Raw genomic sequence first — 17447 nt, forward strand, 5'->3', positions numbered from 1 at the left:
TGTCTCACTTAAAAACATAAATATTGGGCTCAATTATGGACATAAGTCGAGGACTCCTGCAGCAGGAGAAGAAAACATTTGCAAAGAGAAAATGGCTGGATTTAGGTTTGCAAATTACTATAGTATTATTTGTTTACTTTAAGCTTTATACAAACCCAGCTATTTTAATATAAGAAATAAGCATTAAATAATACCATCAGTGAGAATAGAACAATGATCAATGTCTTATTTTTCCCATTAGACCAACCCCACAAAACATATCTTCCCCTATGCTCATAAACAGAGATGAGATAGTCAGCCAGCACTTGAATCCAAAAGATGAGATGTGCCAACATTTCCATATATCTCAGTCAGCTGTGAAACAGAGCTGAAGCAATATACCATATTTTTTTGAGTATAAGACCCACCTTTTTCTTCCCTAAAAGAGGATCTTATACTCCAAATATAGCTTTTTCGAAGCTTTTTTTCCAGCCGTAATTAGGTGCTAACAATCTTCCTGGCTTCCTACTCCCTCCAAAGAAAGTTTTTTCTGCCCTAAGTCTTTGCAGGCTTGTTTTCATTCCTACTCCCTTCAGCCCTAACCAGGGGATAAAATAATGTGCTGAAGCTGAACAGACTAAGGACGCTAGGCAGATGAATTCTGGTAGGTAGATTTTTTCCCCAATTCCCCCCCCCCCCCCCAAAAGTAAGGTGCATCTTATACTTTGGTGCATCTTATACGTACTTCGAAAAATACAGTAACAATAAATACAGCATCCATTACTGATCCTCCTTCTGTGTCTTTTTCTTGCATTATAGCTGTCCTTGGCTTTTGAATTCTTACTTCCCATAACAGTAAACTTCATATTAAAGTCTACAGTGCAGTAATCTGGTAATTGATATACAACCATGTTATACGTATAATGATCAGAAACACGCACACTATTTTTACACAACACATACTGTACTTTAGATAGGCAGTATGTTGCTGTGGATAACATGCTGAACTAAGACACTTTTAATCTTGAAAATTCACTATCTGACATAAGGCCAGTTATTTTTTCCTAATCCAAATCTATCTTTTATGGTCGTTATTATGGACATTTAAACAGAGATTCCCTATGAAAAATAGTAGGCTATGATTAAAGCACCCGCATGTAATATATTTTGGGTAGGTTGGACTATTAACTATGGCAGCATGGCCATTTACAAAGCACCAGAAATATTGATGTGCTTGTTGTTTGCTTGTAAGCAGAAAGAAAAATATAGTTATATAAATCAGTGAAAATACTGATATTATAATTTAAGGAATTTTGTTGCCACAATCACTAAAGGAAATCTGGATAGTATAGATTTATTGTAAACTATATTTACAATGAAAGACACTTCATTCCATTAATAAATCTGACAGCTTTTAAGGTACCACAATGTACTTTAATTTACATGTGCATTATATCTTTGTTCTAAGAGCTTAAGGTACTGTGCATGTTGTTCCCCAACATTTTAAACTAAACTAAAATAATATAATATTAACCACTTTAAATAAGAGGCATGGTTTTGTTGTAATAAAATAACAAAGCCATGATTTTGATTACATGATCAAAGTATTATTACATTATTTAATTCTGGATTAAAGAAAAAAAATAGATTTTACCTATTTATTCTACTCCATGTGAATTAATAATAGGAAGTCTACTTATATTTTTAGTCTGTCATCACAATATCAGGGGAATACCTATACAAATTAAAAACAAGTTGTAACAGAACACAATCCTAACATAGAACAATAAAATAAACTGACATTTGCCTGCCCCAGGTTAATAAACCAACATATCACATATATATTGGGAGGCAACATCTTGAATTAATATATTCAAGTGTAAACAAAAAGTTCAAGCTCAACTCTCACAAAAGATATCCAGAACAGGAGATGACGGATTAGTTGCCATCAATGCCAATTCTTAGAGATTGCAGACATATACTTCAAGATAGATCAGATCACTCTCCAGTTAAAAACCTAGCGCAGGTAGCCCTCAACTTAAAATCCCAACTGAGTCCAACATTTCCACTGCTAAGCAAGACAGCTGTTGAGTTCTGTCCCATTATGCAACCTTCCTTGTCAGAGTTCTTAAATGATTCACTGCACTTGTTAAATAGTTAAGTGAACCTGGTTTCCCCATTGACTTTGCCTGTGACACCATGGCAAAAAATACCCCAAAACATGACCACAGGACTAGGGCCGTATTCCCATTCCCGCCGATACCAGTACGCTGCACATGCAGCTTCACTTCTCCTGCATGCATGCGTCCACATCCCAGCGTGTTTTTGCTTCTGCGCAAGCAAAACCTCATGAGGGGACATGCGCGTTTGTGAGATTTTTGGTATATATTTTTTTGCTTCCTTGCATGCACAGAAGTAAAGAATCACCGAAATCTCACATCCGCGCACAACCCCTCCAGAGATGCGCAGAAGCAAAACCACACTGGGACGTATGTGCGCATGCAAGAGAAGTGAAGCTGCACCCAGCGCTACTACTTTCGCTACCAGTGCGCCCTCCTCATTCCTACCGGTAGCAACCCAATACTGCCCAGGACACTGCAACCCTCACAAAAATGAGTCCATGACTAAACTGCTGAATTTTGCTCATGTGACCATGTGGGATGAGCAACGGTGGTAAATGTGAAACGACGTAATTTTCCCCTGCCACTTGTCATTTCCGTCACTAAACAAATCGGTGTAAGTCGAGGATTACCTGTACAGAGGATGGAAGAAAAAGCATCAGCAGAGATGGCTAGCAGTTTTTCCCACCAGGACGATCGGGGAGAAAAGGGGAATGAGGGCGGGGAGGACCCCACATGAGGGCATTGGGAGATGAGGACTACAACATGAACTTCCTCCGGGCAGCTGCCCTTTCCCTGAAACGGCAGCTGAGGGTGCCAAGGAGACCAGTTGAAGCACCGGAAGTAGCGCGAGGCGCACCAGAGGCGGCTCGCGCCACCAGCCTCTTTACGCTTTCCCCGCCTGAGGGAAGCCGTGGCGCCTCGATTTTTCCCGCGTAGGAGTCCATTTCCCGGCGTTGCGGAAAACCGCAAGCGGATGAGGAGATGCCTGGCATGTAACGGGAAGAGGGAGGCGGCGGAGGCGGGGAACGTAGCCGCCGCCGCGGTCCCTCTCCTCAGTACAATGGCATCTCCGGCTGCTTCCTTCCCCTCAGACGGCGGTAAACAACACACACACCCCACGGACCGAGGAGGAGCGCGGCAGGTTCAAGCTGCAGGCAGCGCACAGCTGTCGAGAGGCCGGGTTGGGGGAGAGAGAGAGAGAGGGAGTTGCCTCACCTGTTTGCCCCGGTAGAAAAGGCGCTGCCGTTCAGGGCTTACGCGGAAGCTCTCTTGGATTTTTTCGCGCAGACTTTCGATCTTGGTCAGCCGGCTGAGGTCGTCGATCGTTCGGGTCTGGGCGCCATCGATGGTGCGCACCTGGATCCACATGGCGCGCTTCCGAAGGAGGGGGAGGGAAGACGGGAGGGAGGAAAAAATAGCAGAGGGACCGGGAGGTTCCTGCCTCCGGATTTTTCCACTTGACGAAGCGGGGGTGGCGGCGAGGAGCTGCTACTTGAATCTCGAGGTCCGCCGCGACGCGAGCCGCTTCGTGTTACCGGCCGGCCTTCCTTCTTCCTCTTCTCCGACCCAGCAGCGTCGACTCCTCCCAGGCTTGACCCGCCGATTCCCACCCGCCTCACTCGCGTCCCGCCGGCGGCAGCGGCTCTCTCGAGCCACCTCCTCGCCTCAGAATGGCGGCAAACCCTGTCAGAGACTTTAGTTGGGAGCTGCCGGCTCCGCTAAAGCTTAACGGGCGCCGGCGGGAGCCATGTCCTAAGCTCGAGGACTGTTTACCAAAGCGCCGCTGCTCTCACATGGAGGTCACGGCGCCAACGCTGATCTCGCGAGACGAGCCCGGACCACCACAAACTGCCACCATCCACGCGCTACCCCCCCTCCCACCCCTCGTCGCGACCTTAAAGAGACAATAACGGCGGGCGGGGAAGGGAGGCGCGGAGGCGGCGTTTCGACGTGCTCAAATCCCTCTTCGCGCCTCTCCGAGCACGGCCGGCCTAGCGCCACGCCCCTTTTGCGCGCGACTACCTCGAGGCGCCAGATTCCGAGGTCCGTTGCCTGATGTTCGTTGGCAGAAGTGGGAGGTTGCTCAACTCCACTGCACTGGCCGTGGGTTGCCGCCGTGGTAACCCAATTGCGGTTGCAGTCTAGTAAACATCCTTACGAGGCGTTTGGGGGGGGGAAGGGGTGCCGCTGAATTCAGTGAGACGCTCTTCGTCCCTTGTTTATTATATATCATTTATTTGCTTGTTTGTCAAACATGTATAGGATAGCAGTAGTTTGTACAAACATTTAATTAAAAAGTAAGGATAAACGAGAACAATAGGACAAGGACGGTAGTGGTGTGCTTATGTGCACCCCTTTTATTAATCTTTTATATTATATATATATTATATTTATATACTTATATATTTATATGTATATACAGTGATACCTCTACGTAACAACGCCTCTACTTATGAATTTTTCTAGATAAGAACCTGGTTTTCAAGATTTTTTTGCCTCTTCTCAAGAATAATTTTCCACTTACAAACCTGAGCTTCCGAAACTAACTGGAAAAGGCAGGGAGAAGCATCCGTGGGGCCTCTCTGGGAATCTACTGGGAGGAACCTGAAGCATATTTACTAAGAATTATAGACCAAAAATTAGATCAGGATAAATATTATTTGATAATACACATACTTACAGCAGCCAGAATGGCAGTAGCTCAATGTTGGAAGCAACCAAATTTACAGATGAATCACTGACCCTTAAAAAAAAATTTGTGCAGAAGCAGATGCGCTAACATAATTAAATAAAGAAGACACTGACTATTACAAAATTTGGAACTTTTTATGAATGATTTACAAAAAGAATTACAATGTATATAATGATTTAGCATTTGAAAAAGGAATTTTTGAACAATGCAATTAAATTTACTATACAGTGTTCCCTCGCTTTTCACGGGGGATGCGTTCCGAGACTGCCCGCGAAAGTTGAATTTCCTCGAAGTAGAGATGCGGAAGTAAATACATTATTTTTGGCTATGAACAGCATCACAAGCCTTCCCTTAACCCTTTTAAACCCTAAATTGCAATTTTCCATTCCCTTAGCAACCATTCACCATGTTTATTTATTAAAGTTTATTAAAAAAAATATTTATTAAAGGCAGACGAAAGTTTGGCGATGACATGACGTCATCGGGTGGGAAAAACTGGTATAGGAAAAAACCCCCGCAAAGTATTTTTTAATTAATATTTTTGAAAAACCGTGGTATAGACTTTCCGCGAAGTTCGAACCCGCAAAAATCGAGGGAACACTGTATATTTATGTAATATATAAATACTGTATAAAGTAAGTATTTTTAGGATGTTAAATACTTATTACAGATTTAACATAAGGTGTTAAGAAAATGTTTCGTTTATAGATAAGATAACAATAACCAAGACAAGTAAAAGGACACCGAATATTCAAGCCAGAAAATGAAAATATTTTATATAAATTTTATTATATAGATATTGATAATTGTAATAGAGAATGGTTTATTTTTCCTCCTCTTTAAGTATAAGTTCACCTATTCTGATTTTGTTTGTTGTTACTTTTGTTTTTTTTGTATTTTTGTATTGTATTTTTTGTTTTTGATATATGTATTTTTTAAAAAGAGAAATTTAATAAAAACTATTTTTTTAAAAGGAATTTACTGGGAGGAAACAGGGCCAGAAATAGGCGGGGAGAAGCCCCCGTTGTGCCTCTCTAGGAATCTCCTGGGAGGAAACAGGGCCAGAAAAGGTGGGGAGAAGCCCCCATGGGGCCTCTCTAGGAATCCCCTGGAAGGAAACAGAGCCAGAAAAGGCGGGGTGAAGCCTCCAAGGGGCCTCTCTAGGAATTTCCTGGGAGGAAAGAGGGCCTCAATCCTCCCTGTGGTTTTCCTAATCGTACACATTACAGTAGTACCTCGTGATATGAACCCCTCGTCATATGAACTTTTCGAGATAAGAACCTGGGATTCGGAAAATTTTTGTCTCTTCTTACGAACTTTTTTCGGCTTAAGAACCCGCTGCCCGAACGCCGAACCCGGAAGTTCGGCAAAAGTTTAGGTTCGGCGTTCGGGTTCGGGAGGCCGCCGAGAAGCCCCACCGCCCGGCTGTCACCTTGCCAGAAGAGCTGCGGACGGTCGAGAGGCTCAAACAGAGGTGGGGAATACCAATAGGGAATCCCATGGGTGGAGCTTTGATGTCATGAAGATGTCCTTCCTCGCCGGCCGAAACGTGGACTCCAGGAAGGACGTCTCCGTGACGTCAAAGCTCTGACCATGGGATTCCCTATTAGGATTCCCCAGCTCCGTTTGAGCCTCCCGACCGTCCGACACCTCCGTGGCTCTTCTGGCAAGGTGACAGCCGGGCGGTGGGGCTTCTCGGCGGCAACCCAAACGCTGAACCTGAACTTCTGCTGAACTTTCGGGTTCGGCGTTCAGGAGAACGCTGAGAACCCCCCCGGCTGTTTCAAAAGGTGACAGCCAGGCGGCGGGGCTTCTCGGCCTCCTGAACCCGAACTTTTGCCGAACCTCTGGGTTCGGCATTGGGAGAACACTGAGAAGCGCCCGGCTATATCAAAAGGTGACAGCCGGGTGGTGGCGCCAAGCAGAGCTCCATTTTTGCGATTTTTTTTTTTTGCTTGCACGCATGAATTGATTTTACATTGTTTCCTATGGGAAACATTGTTTCGTCTTATGAACTTTTCGCCTTACGAACCTGACTAAATTAGTAGACCAGCAAAATACTATAGAATTAATGTACATTGCTCATAAAAATAAAGTTAAACAACACAATATAACTCCCAAGTAAATCAAGCTTCTGTGAAATCAAACTCTTCACTTAGGAAGCAACATTGATTGACAATCAATTTCACATGCTGTTGTACATATTCAACTTTATACAGAACAAAGTATTCAATGAGAATATTTCATTCATTCAGATCTAGGATGTGTTATTTGAGTGTTCCCTTTATTTTTTTGAGCAGTATACTTAGACTACAGCAAAGCATTTGACAAAGTAGACCACAACCTGCTTCTTCGTTAGCTAGGGAAAAAGTGTCAGAAATGGTGTAAGGTTCAGGTTAATGCTTGAGCAGGTGGAGGGGCAGTTTGGACTATAACCCTTCAAACTCTATAGAGCTGATCTGGTCAGATACGCACTTCGCAGCACAGGATGTTTCTAGATGCATTCAGAGATGAGTTCCTACCAGTGCAGTTCAGTACATCACTCCGGTAGTGGCCTGCCAATTGTGCAATTTGCGTGTGAGGACTCAGCTGCTGTCTTTGCCAGTCCATGTGTGATGCCACATTTCCCCCCCTAATTTTCAGTCACTTTTTGCTCTCTGAGCATGTGCAGGAGGAAAATCATCCCTTAGCGATTTTGGAAGTAAAATCACACAAGGGGATATGCATGCACGAGTGTAGCATGTGTGTGCACGCAACATCACAATGTGCACGCAAGGCAACAGTAGGGCGGTAAGAGGAACCGCCCCTGGATGCATCCTGTTAATTTTGTATTAATTCACTGTATATTGCACACACAAATCTGTAGGTCGCTATTGTTTGCAATATTTAATGACTAGGTTCCATATGGATCTCTTGCAATTTGCATTTGAATATTCTCTTCTTGGCAGCACTGCATAAAAGGCCTCCAGGGGCAGCCCTTATAAAATGTGTTATAGAAAATACCATTTTTACACAAACTTCATTTTTTTAAAAAATCCATCACTTCCTAGAATCAAATATAACAATATTTGGAATTCAGTACAAGAAGAATAGATCTCCAAAATCCGCAGATTACATTTTAAAAGCCATGCATTAGGCAAACCGGTTTGACTTTGTTATTCCAAAATCAACACAAAAAAGAAATCCCATCTCCCAAAATCAGTATGACTCAAACTAAATGCTTCTTTGAACACTCTGACCTCTAAGAGCTAAGACTATCTATATAAATTATCTTGATTGGCTGCTGCCAGTTCACACCCAATCAAAGTACAGTACATGTGAAAGAAAGGATGAGGGGTGCATCAATTTATATAATTGATTGTGTGCTTTTGACTGAACTGCATTTACCATTTTTTCAGCTTGGATTGATTATTTTGGAACTTTCTGAATCTTTAAAGAAAAATAAAATAATTTGCTGAAGAAAGTCAGAAATTTTGCCATCTCATTGCTCACATTTTTGGAATCAAGGTACCTGAAATCTTCTGACTTAAAATATGTGTAAAAAATCTGACACCCATTACTTCGATACTCCTGAAACTCCACGATGTCCATACCAGTTTTATTTGTAGTTATAACCATTGCAGTGTCCCTGAAGTCATATGATAATGATTTTCAGTGTTCCTGCCAACCTCCCACAAGCAAAGTCAATGGGAAAGCCAGCAGGAAGTTGCTCCTACCTGCTCCCGTTGCTTTTTACTGACCCATCGTCATTCTGTTTCTCTGTTAGGCAAGGAAATATTGACATTATTGAAATTCATTTGCCGCTATAATTGTTTTCCCATTTATACACTGTACTCTTAGATGATCATGGAACCATCCAACATTGGCGGGGAGGAGGGAGGAGAGCCTTAAATTTAAGTTTCTGCAGTTCCTCTCTCAATCGATGTTCCAATAGATTACAGGGTTGTGTTTGATTCATAAAGTTAAAAAATAAACTGATCCTAATATATATCCTTGAGAAAGCATACTTAGCACATTTTTTTAATTTGTTCCTGCAGCCATTTATTTCCAATGCTTTAATCAGTTGCAACTCCATATGAATAACTTCTCTATTTTTCTATTGATGTGAATTTTCCTAGGATCCTCTGGTAAGGTCATTGGACAAAAACTATACAATATCTATCAGATCAGTCTATGGCCATGCCTATTGAGACATGCTATTTTGTAGAAGCCACTTTGATTTTTTTTAATCTAACCAAGTTACTTTCTGTTATTTATTCAGGACAGACATTTTCTGGTCTTTATTTCCCTTTATTTTCCCTTCAACCTTTTATTTAAATGGTACTAAGATTGGTCATTTTCCAGTGTCCAGGGACTGATCATTAAGACCAGAGAGAAAAAGCATATTTATTTATTTATTACAATCTGCTACATCGTATTATATACCCTCCAATATATATTTATTGTTAATTAATAAAAACTTATGTTGTATTTGATTATCCATAGTTGTTTGATTTCTTTCAGTTTCCCTCCTGAAAAAAACCTGTTCAGTTATGGGGATCTGCCTTACTTCCTCTACAGATAATTTATGACGTTGTCATCTTGAAATAGTAGGAACCAAAACCAAAATCAGTCTCACTGTTGTCCTTGACAGTTTTACACAGATTACCAATAAATGCATGCAGGGTACTTTCTCTCTTTCAGAAGTATCAAGGATTAGAAATAGAACTACGGTAAGTGCTTTGAATTTAATCTGTCATTATTTTTCTTTGAACATTTCAGCCAAATCCTAAATTAAGTTGAAGGTGATAGCAATCTTCCATTATTTTCAGTTGAGTATTACTATTTTATCTATGTCAAGATTTGGTATAAAATCTCATTTAAAAGCAGTAGAGCATTTCCAAAGCCTCCAACATGATAAAACAAAAAATCCTTCGAAAGCAGTGAAGCATTTCACTTGAATTTTCACTTCTAACAAAATCTGTAGTTCATCTTTTATTTCTACAGAAACTCTTGACTGCATTCAACTCATTTTAATACATCAGAGAATACAGTACACAGTTTTAGGAAATAAATAACTTTTTTCTTTTAATTATTTCAGGATTTATATTGGATGGATTCAGCTGTTTCATTATTGTTTGGTTCTAGTTTAATAAGATGTCAGCAAGCAGAAATATTCAGTAATGATCCTCAAACCCTGTCATGTTTAATTTGTTCTCTTCTGTATCTGATGGTTGTATTGCGACTGCTTTTTTAATAATTGATTTTATATAGTTGTTTTATTTGTTATATGTTGCTTATAGTTGTCTTGTGTGAAATAGGGAACTTTATAAACTAATTTATTCTTTCTCTATTCATACTACATACCCAGAAAAGGGAATTCATACTTAGTTTCATAATTAATTTGAATCAAGTTATCTTTAAATCCTAGAACCAGAGATCTCTACTGAATATATTTGCAGAAGAGGTGGTCCAAGTTCACAACTGGCTTAAATGACAAAATATAAAAAATTGCCTTTTAAGTTCACTTGATCTCAGTAAATACATTATTGGCTGTCCATAGTTGCTTTGGAGTTGGGCACCTAAACTAAATAAATAATGATAAATGTTTTAAGAATGATTACACTGGGGAACAATTTGTAACACAATTTCTGTTGAGTTTGATTTTTGAGGTTTTGAGTTAGGCATGCTGGTTTCAAAACTGTAGTTAATTTTCTTCTACCATGTCAAGTTTTTTTCTCTACACCTTATATATATATAATATAGTTAATTAGGCAACATGAGCATCAAATTGCATTTTTTACATAGCCATCTTGCTAACTTCCCGGAAAATCTTGGTGCAGTTAGTGATGAGCAGGGTGAGCGATTTCACCAACATTTGACGGTCATGGAGGCATGGTATCAAGGTAGATGGGATATATGTATGATGGTTGACTATTGCTGGAGCATCAAGCGAGAATGTCCACAGATTAAACACTCCAGAATAAGCTGTAAGCAATAATTTTACCTTAATATAATTACAGTTTGATTAAAAAAATCAACTATTTGTATGAACACAATTTAATTTGCAATAACTATTATAGCCTTTGTATGAATAAAATTATTTTTTGTAAACAGTATATTTGGTAAGTTTTTACTTTCCTTTCCTTTATATGCACAATTTGTATGACTGTAGCTTAAATAGTTGATGTGATAGACAAAAACTGTGGTTATTTTTGGATCCAGAGCCCAAAGGTTAGTTGAAAACACATCACAGATTTAAGACAACAAAATTGCTGTTCCCCAAATTCTTCATTCTTTAATTGCTCACACTCACTCATGCCTTAGTCTCTCCAATTTGGATTACTTGGTGGCCTTGAAGGCTATCCAGAAGCTACAGCTGATCCAGAACATAGGGTCATGTTTCAATTTTGCATACCCTACAGTTCTGGGTTATACCACTGCTATGTGACCTGTGCTGGCTCCCAATTGCTTCCTGGGTCACCTTTAAAGACCTATATGACACAAAGTCAGGTTGCCTGTGGGACAGCTTTTCTCTAAGGTATCAAGCCATCCATTAGTTTAGATAAGGTAAGTCCACTCTCACTCCACTTCCTTAAATTTTGCTGTGTGATGGGGCCTCAGAGGGGTGTTTTCTTGGGAACTGCCCCAGCATTTTATATTAATTGCCATGTATTTTTAAAATATTTTATGGGGCAATGTTTTGGGATCAGAACTCAATCAATGGAAACCTCATCTCTTCAAATGTACTTGGCAAACATTCAAGAATTAACAATAAACAAATAAGCATGGCATTCCATTCTACTAAATTTATATTTATCAGTCATAACTATTCACAATTGTATTATTGAGATATTATTCAAATCATTATATAAAATTTTTGATGATGCCAGCCTAAATATTTTGTCAAACATTTTTAGGTAAATTGGGAAATAAACATTTTTTTTATAATTTAACTTACTATTAGATTGCTATCCACATATCACATAATATATGAACAGACATAGAATTAATTCTATTTTTTGCTGTAATTATTAGACTTAATATCACAAAATATTGAACAACAAAAATACACCTTTCATAGAATTATTTTTCAGAAGTGTAGGAATTACTTTGAATGAAAGAAACACCGGAGAATGTTGATTTTTATCTATGTTACTAATTCTACTTACAGATATCTTTGTGAGAAGTACTGAATATGGATGCTAAAAATGTTACATTTTTCCATTTTTGTTTAAGCTGAAATCTTTAATAGTTTAAATTGACCTTTTAAATGACACATTTTATCTAATTCCTACTCATTGTGCCTGTATCTGTCATCATAATCAATATTACACATTTTTTTCCATGTTGGATTTTGCTATTGCTTCTCACAGAGGTTCTTATCTTGGAAAGTATATGATTATGCTATGCAAAATCACTTTTAGCTTTATTAGAGTAAGAGAATGAGTTAACTATTTACACCCAAAAGGATTACAGTATTGCTTTAATTATAACCATAACCTATTAGAGCAGTCAATCATACAAACTTTCAAAACTTTTTTGCTGTAATTATTAGACTTAATATCACAAAATATTGAACAACAAAAATACACCTTTCATAGAATTATTTTTCAGAAGTGTAGGAATTACTTTGAATGAAAGAAACACCGGAGAATGTTGATTTTTATCTATGTTACTAATTCTACTTACAGATATCTTTGTAAGAAGTACTGAATATGGATGCTAAAAATGTTACATTTTTCCATTTTTGTTTAAGCTGAAATCTTTAATAGTTTAAATTGACCTTTTAAATGACACATTTTATCTAATTCCTACTCATTGTGCCTGTATCTGTCATCATAATCAATATTACACATTTTTTTCCATGTTGGATTTTGCTATTGCTTCTCACAGAGGTTCTTATCTTGGAAAGTATATGATTATGCTATGCAAAATCACTTTTAGCTTTATTAGAGTAAGAGAATGAGTTAACTATTTACACCCAAAAGGATTACAGTATTGCTTTAATTATAACCATAACCTATTAGAGCAGTCAATCATACAAACTTTCAAAACTTTTTTGCTGTAATTATTAGACTTAATATCACAAAATATTGAACAACAAAAATACACCTTTCATAGAATTATTTTTCAGAAGTGTAGGAATTACTTTGAATGAAAGAAACACCGGAGAATGTTGATTTTTATCTATGTTACTAATTCTACTTACAGATATCTTTGTAAGAAGTACTGAATATGGATGCTAAAAATGTTACATTTTTCCATTTTTGTTTAAGCTGAAATCTTTAATAGTTTAAATTGACCTTTTAAATGACACATTTTATCTAATTCCTACTCATTGTGCCTGTATCTGTCATCATAATCAATATTACACATTTTTTTCCATGTTGGATTTTGCTATTGCTTCTCACAGAGGTTCTTATCTTGGAAAGTATATGATTATGCTATGCAAAATCACTTTTAGCTTTATTAGAGTAAGAGAATGAGTTAACTATTTACACCCAAAAGGATTACAGTATTGCTTTAATTATAACCATAACCTATTAGAGCAGTCAATCATACAAACTTTCAAAACTTGTATTTATCTAGAGTATATCTAAATATACATTATGAATATATAAAATTTTGTACCTTTTATAAACTTAAACTTGACAAAAGTTTAATACGGTAATAATGTGCCTCTAGTAAAATGCTAGAGGCATAGTAACATTAATGATGATAAAATAATGCAAAGAGAGTATAGGGGGAGTTAGATACCAATGATGTCTATCCTGGGCCTTTTATCCATTGACTCTACTACTTTCTTTCTTAAGTAGGACCAGATTATTTGAAGTACCATCTTGCCCCAATGGGACTGGATCCCATCAGCCAAGGAATTTTGCCTGGTGGTGGTCAATAAGAGATTTTTCTGCCATGGGAACTGCTTCCTGGAACATTTTACCTCCTGAACGCTTTTAGCCCTTTAGAAGAGCCTTAAGTCCTGATCTGTGGTTGACTTGGAGCTCTAATAGGGGGCACTGTATGCTGGAGGAGATTGATGGAATGAGAGACAAAGTTCACTCCTGTACCACCCACATTCTTGATTTTAACCTGTTATTTAATTGATGCTAACCTTAATTTTAATACTGTTAATGTTTTACACCAATATTTTATTCTATTGCAAGCTACCCAGATGAGATAGGCAGCCTATAAAATAAACAAGGCACCTAAAAGGATGCTATTGTAGATACGCATTCCACATGAAGTTAAGTGGCTGGGGCTTCAGAGGTACAACTTCTCTGTGACAACTCCCACATTATGAATTTTAATTTATTAGATTTGTATGCCATCCCTTTTCGTAGACTTCCTCCACAAATTCAAGCTCTTCTTGCTTGAATTTCACACCCACAGAACACTAGATTATTCATAGGTTTTGGTTGGATTGTGAACTTGGGCTCTCTCTTCATTTTTGTAATTGTATTTGCATTTTAGATGTAGTACCAGTAAACTGTCTTTAGGAAACACAGCACACAACTCAAATTGGGTTTGGGTTATTCAAAAACATGCAGCCATATGTCCAAGAAACAGTCCTTGGTAAGTTTGGAACTTATCCTGTCAAAGCATACTATACATGTCTGACTGTATGCCACAATGGTGTCAATCCATCTTGATCATAAAAAGAAGCAACAAATAGTGCTCCTTTGTAATCATAAATAAATTTTGATCAGTAATTTACTACAAAAATGTAAAAATATATGAAAATGTTGATAAACCTAGCAGGTAAAAAGATAGGTACGCATATAAATAATAATTTTGTCTGTGATTATTGTCTAAATCAATATTACGTATACAGTATATCTATTTTTATGTAAACTAACATATTGTATTATTCTATCTTATTTCTATCTTGGATCCATTTGTACCAATTATTCCATATCAGATTCTTTATCTTTTGTTCCCTTGATTTCCATAAGTCATTTTATCCATCTCTACACACTTATATATGTTATCAATAATGTTATTTTCCAGTGGGATCTTTTTCCCCCCCCACATTTGGACATATGATATTCTGGCCGCAGTTATTATATGCACCATTAGATAATGGGTTTGTTTAGTATATTTTTTACTCAAGATTCCTAACAGCATGCCTTCTGGAGTCAATTTGATTTCCTCATTTGTAATTTCAGCTGGCCACCTATGTATTATATTCCAAAAACCTTTAATTTTGGGACAAGACCACCACAAGTGGAAGAAAGCGCCAATCCCTTTATTACATTTCCAACAATTTGCATTTAATTTTGGGTACATTTTGGCAATCTTGAGGGGGGAAGATACCATTTGTAGAATAATTTGTAGTAGTTTTCCTTGTACGCTTCAGATGTTATTTTACAGTTGGTGTTCCAAGATTTTTCCCAATCGGCTAGGTGAATGCTTTTCATGTTTTTAGATATACAGTACTGTAATACTCAGATTTTTCTACTATTCTATATCCATTTTATTTAAAACAAAATCCAATCCCATTAAATTAAAATTTTGTTTAAATGCAGCTCTAACTTCTATTGCAAGATTTCACTAATGGTACAAATAAATTAACGGACTGTTAGAGCAATCTAAACAAAATTGCAAAATAATGTTTTTCAGTGGATTCAGAATAGCATAGAATACAAAATGCATGTGAAAACAGATGGAAAAGATACTTTGGTGTTTTACCTCTTAAGACTACAGTTCAGCAATGACTGGATTACCTATACAAGTCTAATTGATGTCAAAATGTTTGACTAACAAGGATTCTACTGGTATATATATACTGTATGCATGTGTATGCATATAGTCATTCCATAATTCCACTCTGAGCTATGTATATTTCCCTATAAGAATGTCAAACTCATGTCATCATGGTGGCATCACTTGATATATCATGACTTTTTGTGGCCTATGGGCTGGATGACTGATGCATTCAGCCCACAAGTCATGATTTTGATATCCCTACCCTATATATTTGTGTATATGTATCTCTGGTAACAATCTAATAACAATATCTACTCCTTTGTGTATCTGTGTGTATATATTTACAACTCAATTTACAAAATAATAAAGATAGTCCTTGAGTTAAGACAGCAATTGGGGTTGGAGTTGCTGTCAATCACATGACTCCATCACTTACTGGCAGCAATCCAGGCTCTCAAGGTTACCATAGTGACCCCGAGATGTGCAAGTCATTAAGTGGAAAGTTAAGTGGCAGGAATACCAGGCAAAAACACGGGGAGATGGGGGAAGCCAGGGAGAATTGGGGACAGGGGATTTTGCTTGTGGGAAGTTGGCAGGGAAGGTCTCAAATGGTGAACAGGTGATTGGAAGATGCTTTAACTCACAGAAGTAGAAGCTGCTTGCGAAGTGCCTGAATCACAATCACAACACTGTGGAGGTCCTGGGACAACTGCTTCAAGCCATTTATACAACTTGTTCAGCACCATTTCAGCTCTGAACGGTCATTGAAGTAGTGGTCATTAGCGAAGACTACCTGTAACAATGTCCATTCCTTCTTGGTAAATTCCTGGACTATAGGTTCAGAACGAATGATAATTTGCCTTCTCTGTTTCTTAACATTTCAAATGTAATGCTAGAACATAGAGTAGAATAGAACAGAATTCTTTATTGTGTGATTGGACACACAAGGAATTTGTCTTGGTGCATACGCTCTCAGTGTACATAAAAGGAAAGATACATTTGTCAAGAATCATGAGGTACAACAGTTAATGATTGTCATATGGGTCAAATAAGCAATGAGGAAATAATCAATATTAATAAAACTCTTAAGGATGCAAGCAACAAGTTACAATCATACAGTCATAAGTGGGAGGAAATGGGTGCTAGAAAAAACTAGTATATACTTCCAATTTAAGACATTTATACATCACTTTTAACAACAATGACTCCATAGTAGGTTACAATGTAAAATAAAATAGTAAAGTGTTCATTTTTTAGGCTTACATCCTGCTATTCTAACAGATTTTGTGTTCGGGACAATGAATAAGAAATATACCGGCAGTACTGTATACACAAAATATGAATTCATATTAAACACACACATACATTTTAAATAAAAAGCCTTTGACTGCAGCAATTAGTCAGTCTTTCATACCAAATTTATTCAACTTCATTTTTAAATTATGAAACGCAGAAACATGAATCATGTAATATTTACATGGCACCGAGAGGTCCCTGGAGTAGAGAGCAAATGAACCTGTTGTATGCCGCCCTGAGTCCTCAAAGGGGTGGCATACAAATCCAATCAATCAATCATAAATAACAGCGGCAGTCACAGACCCGAAACAGCAAGAGCCAGGGTGGCGCAGCAGGTAGAGTGCTGTACTGCAGGCCACTGAAGCTGACTGTAGAGCTGCAGGTTAGCGGTTCAAATCTCACCACCGGCTCAAGGTTGACTCAGCCTTCCATCCTTCTGAGGTGGGTAAAATGAGAACCGGGATTGTAGGAGCAATATGCTGGCTCTATTAAAAAGTGCTATTGCTAACATATTGTAAGCCGTCCTGAGTCTAAGGGCAGCATAAAAATCGAATAAATAAATAAATAAATAAAAAACAAACAAACAAACAAACAGTAAGGGGCGTGCATAAGTGCACCAGCTTGCCTACCGTCCTCTGTCCTAATGTTTATCTACTAGTATCATATAT

At 38.1% G+C, this 17447-nt stretch overlaps 1 protein-coding gene across 1 annotated transcript in view; it reads right to left on the reverse strand.

Annotated features, from left to right (window-relative positions):
• UHRF2 (ubiquitin like with PHD and ring finger domains 2) overlaps positions 1 to 4116 on the reverse strand; it is a 68989-nt gene extending 64873 nt beyond the window's left edge. The window contains exon 1 of the mRNA XM_070742573.1: positions 3318 to 4116. Within this exon, the coding sequence (XP_070598674.1) occupies positions 3318 to 3470 (153 nt within the window). The 5' untranslated portion in view covers positions 3471 to 4116. The remainder of the gene's footprint in view (positions 1 to 3317) is intronic.
• Positions 4117 to 17447: the final 13331 nt, after the last annotated feature.

The sequence above is a fragment of the Erythrolamprus reginae genome, chromosome 2, assembly GCF_031021105.1.
Source record: "Erythrolamprus reginae isolate rEryReg1 chromosome 2, rEryReg1.hap1, whole genome shotgun sequence".
In the NCBI taxonomy this organism is placed as follows: domain Eukaryota; kingdom Metazoa; phylum Chordata; class Lepidosauria; order Squamata; family Dipsadidae; genus Erythrolamprus; species Erythrolamprus reginae.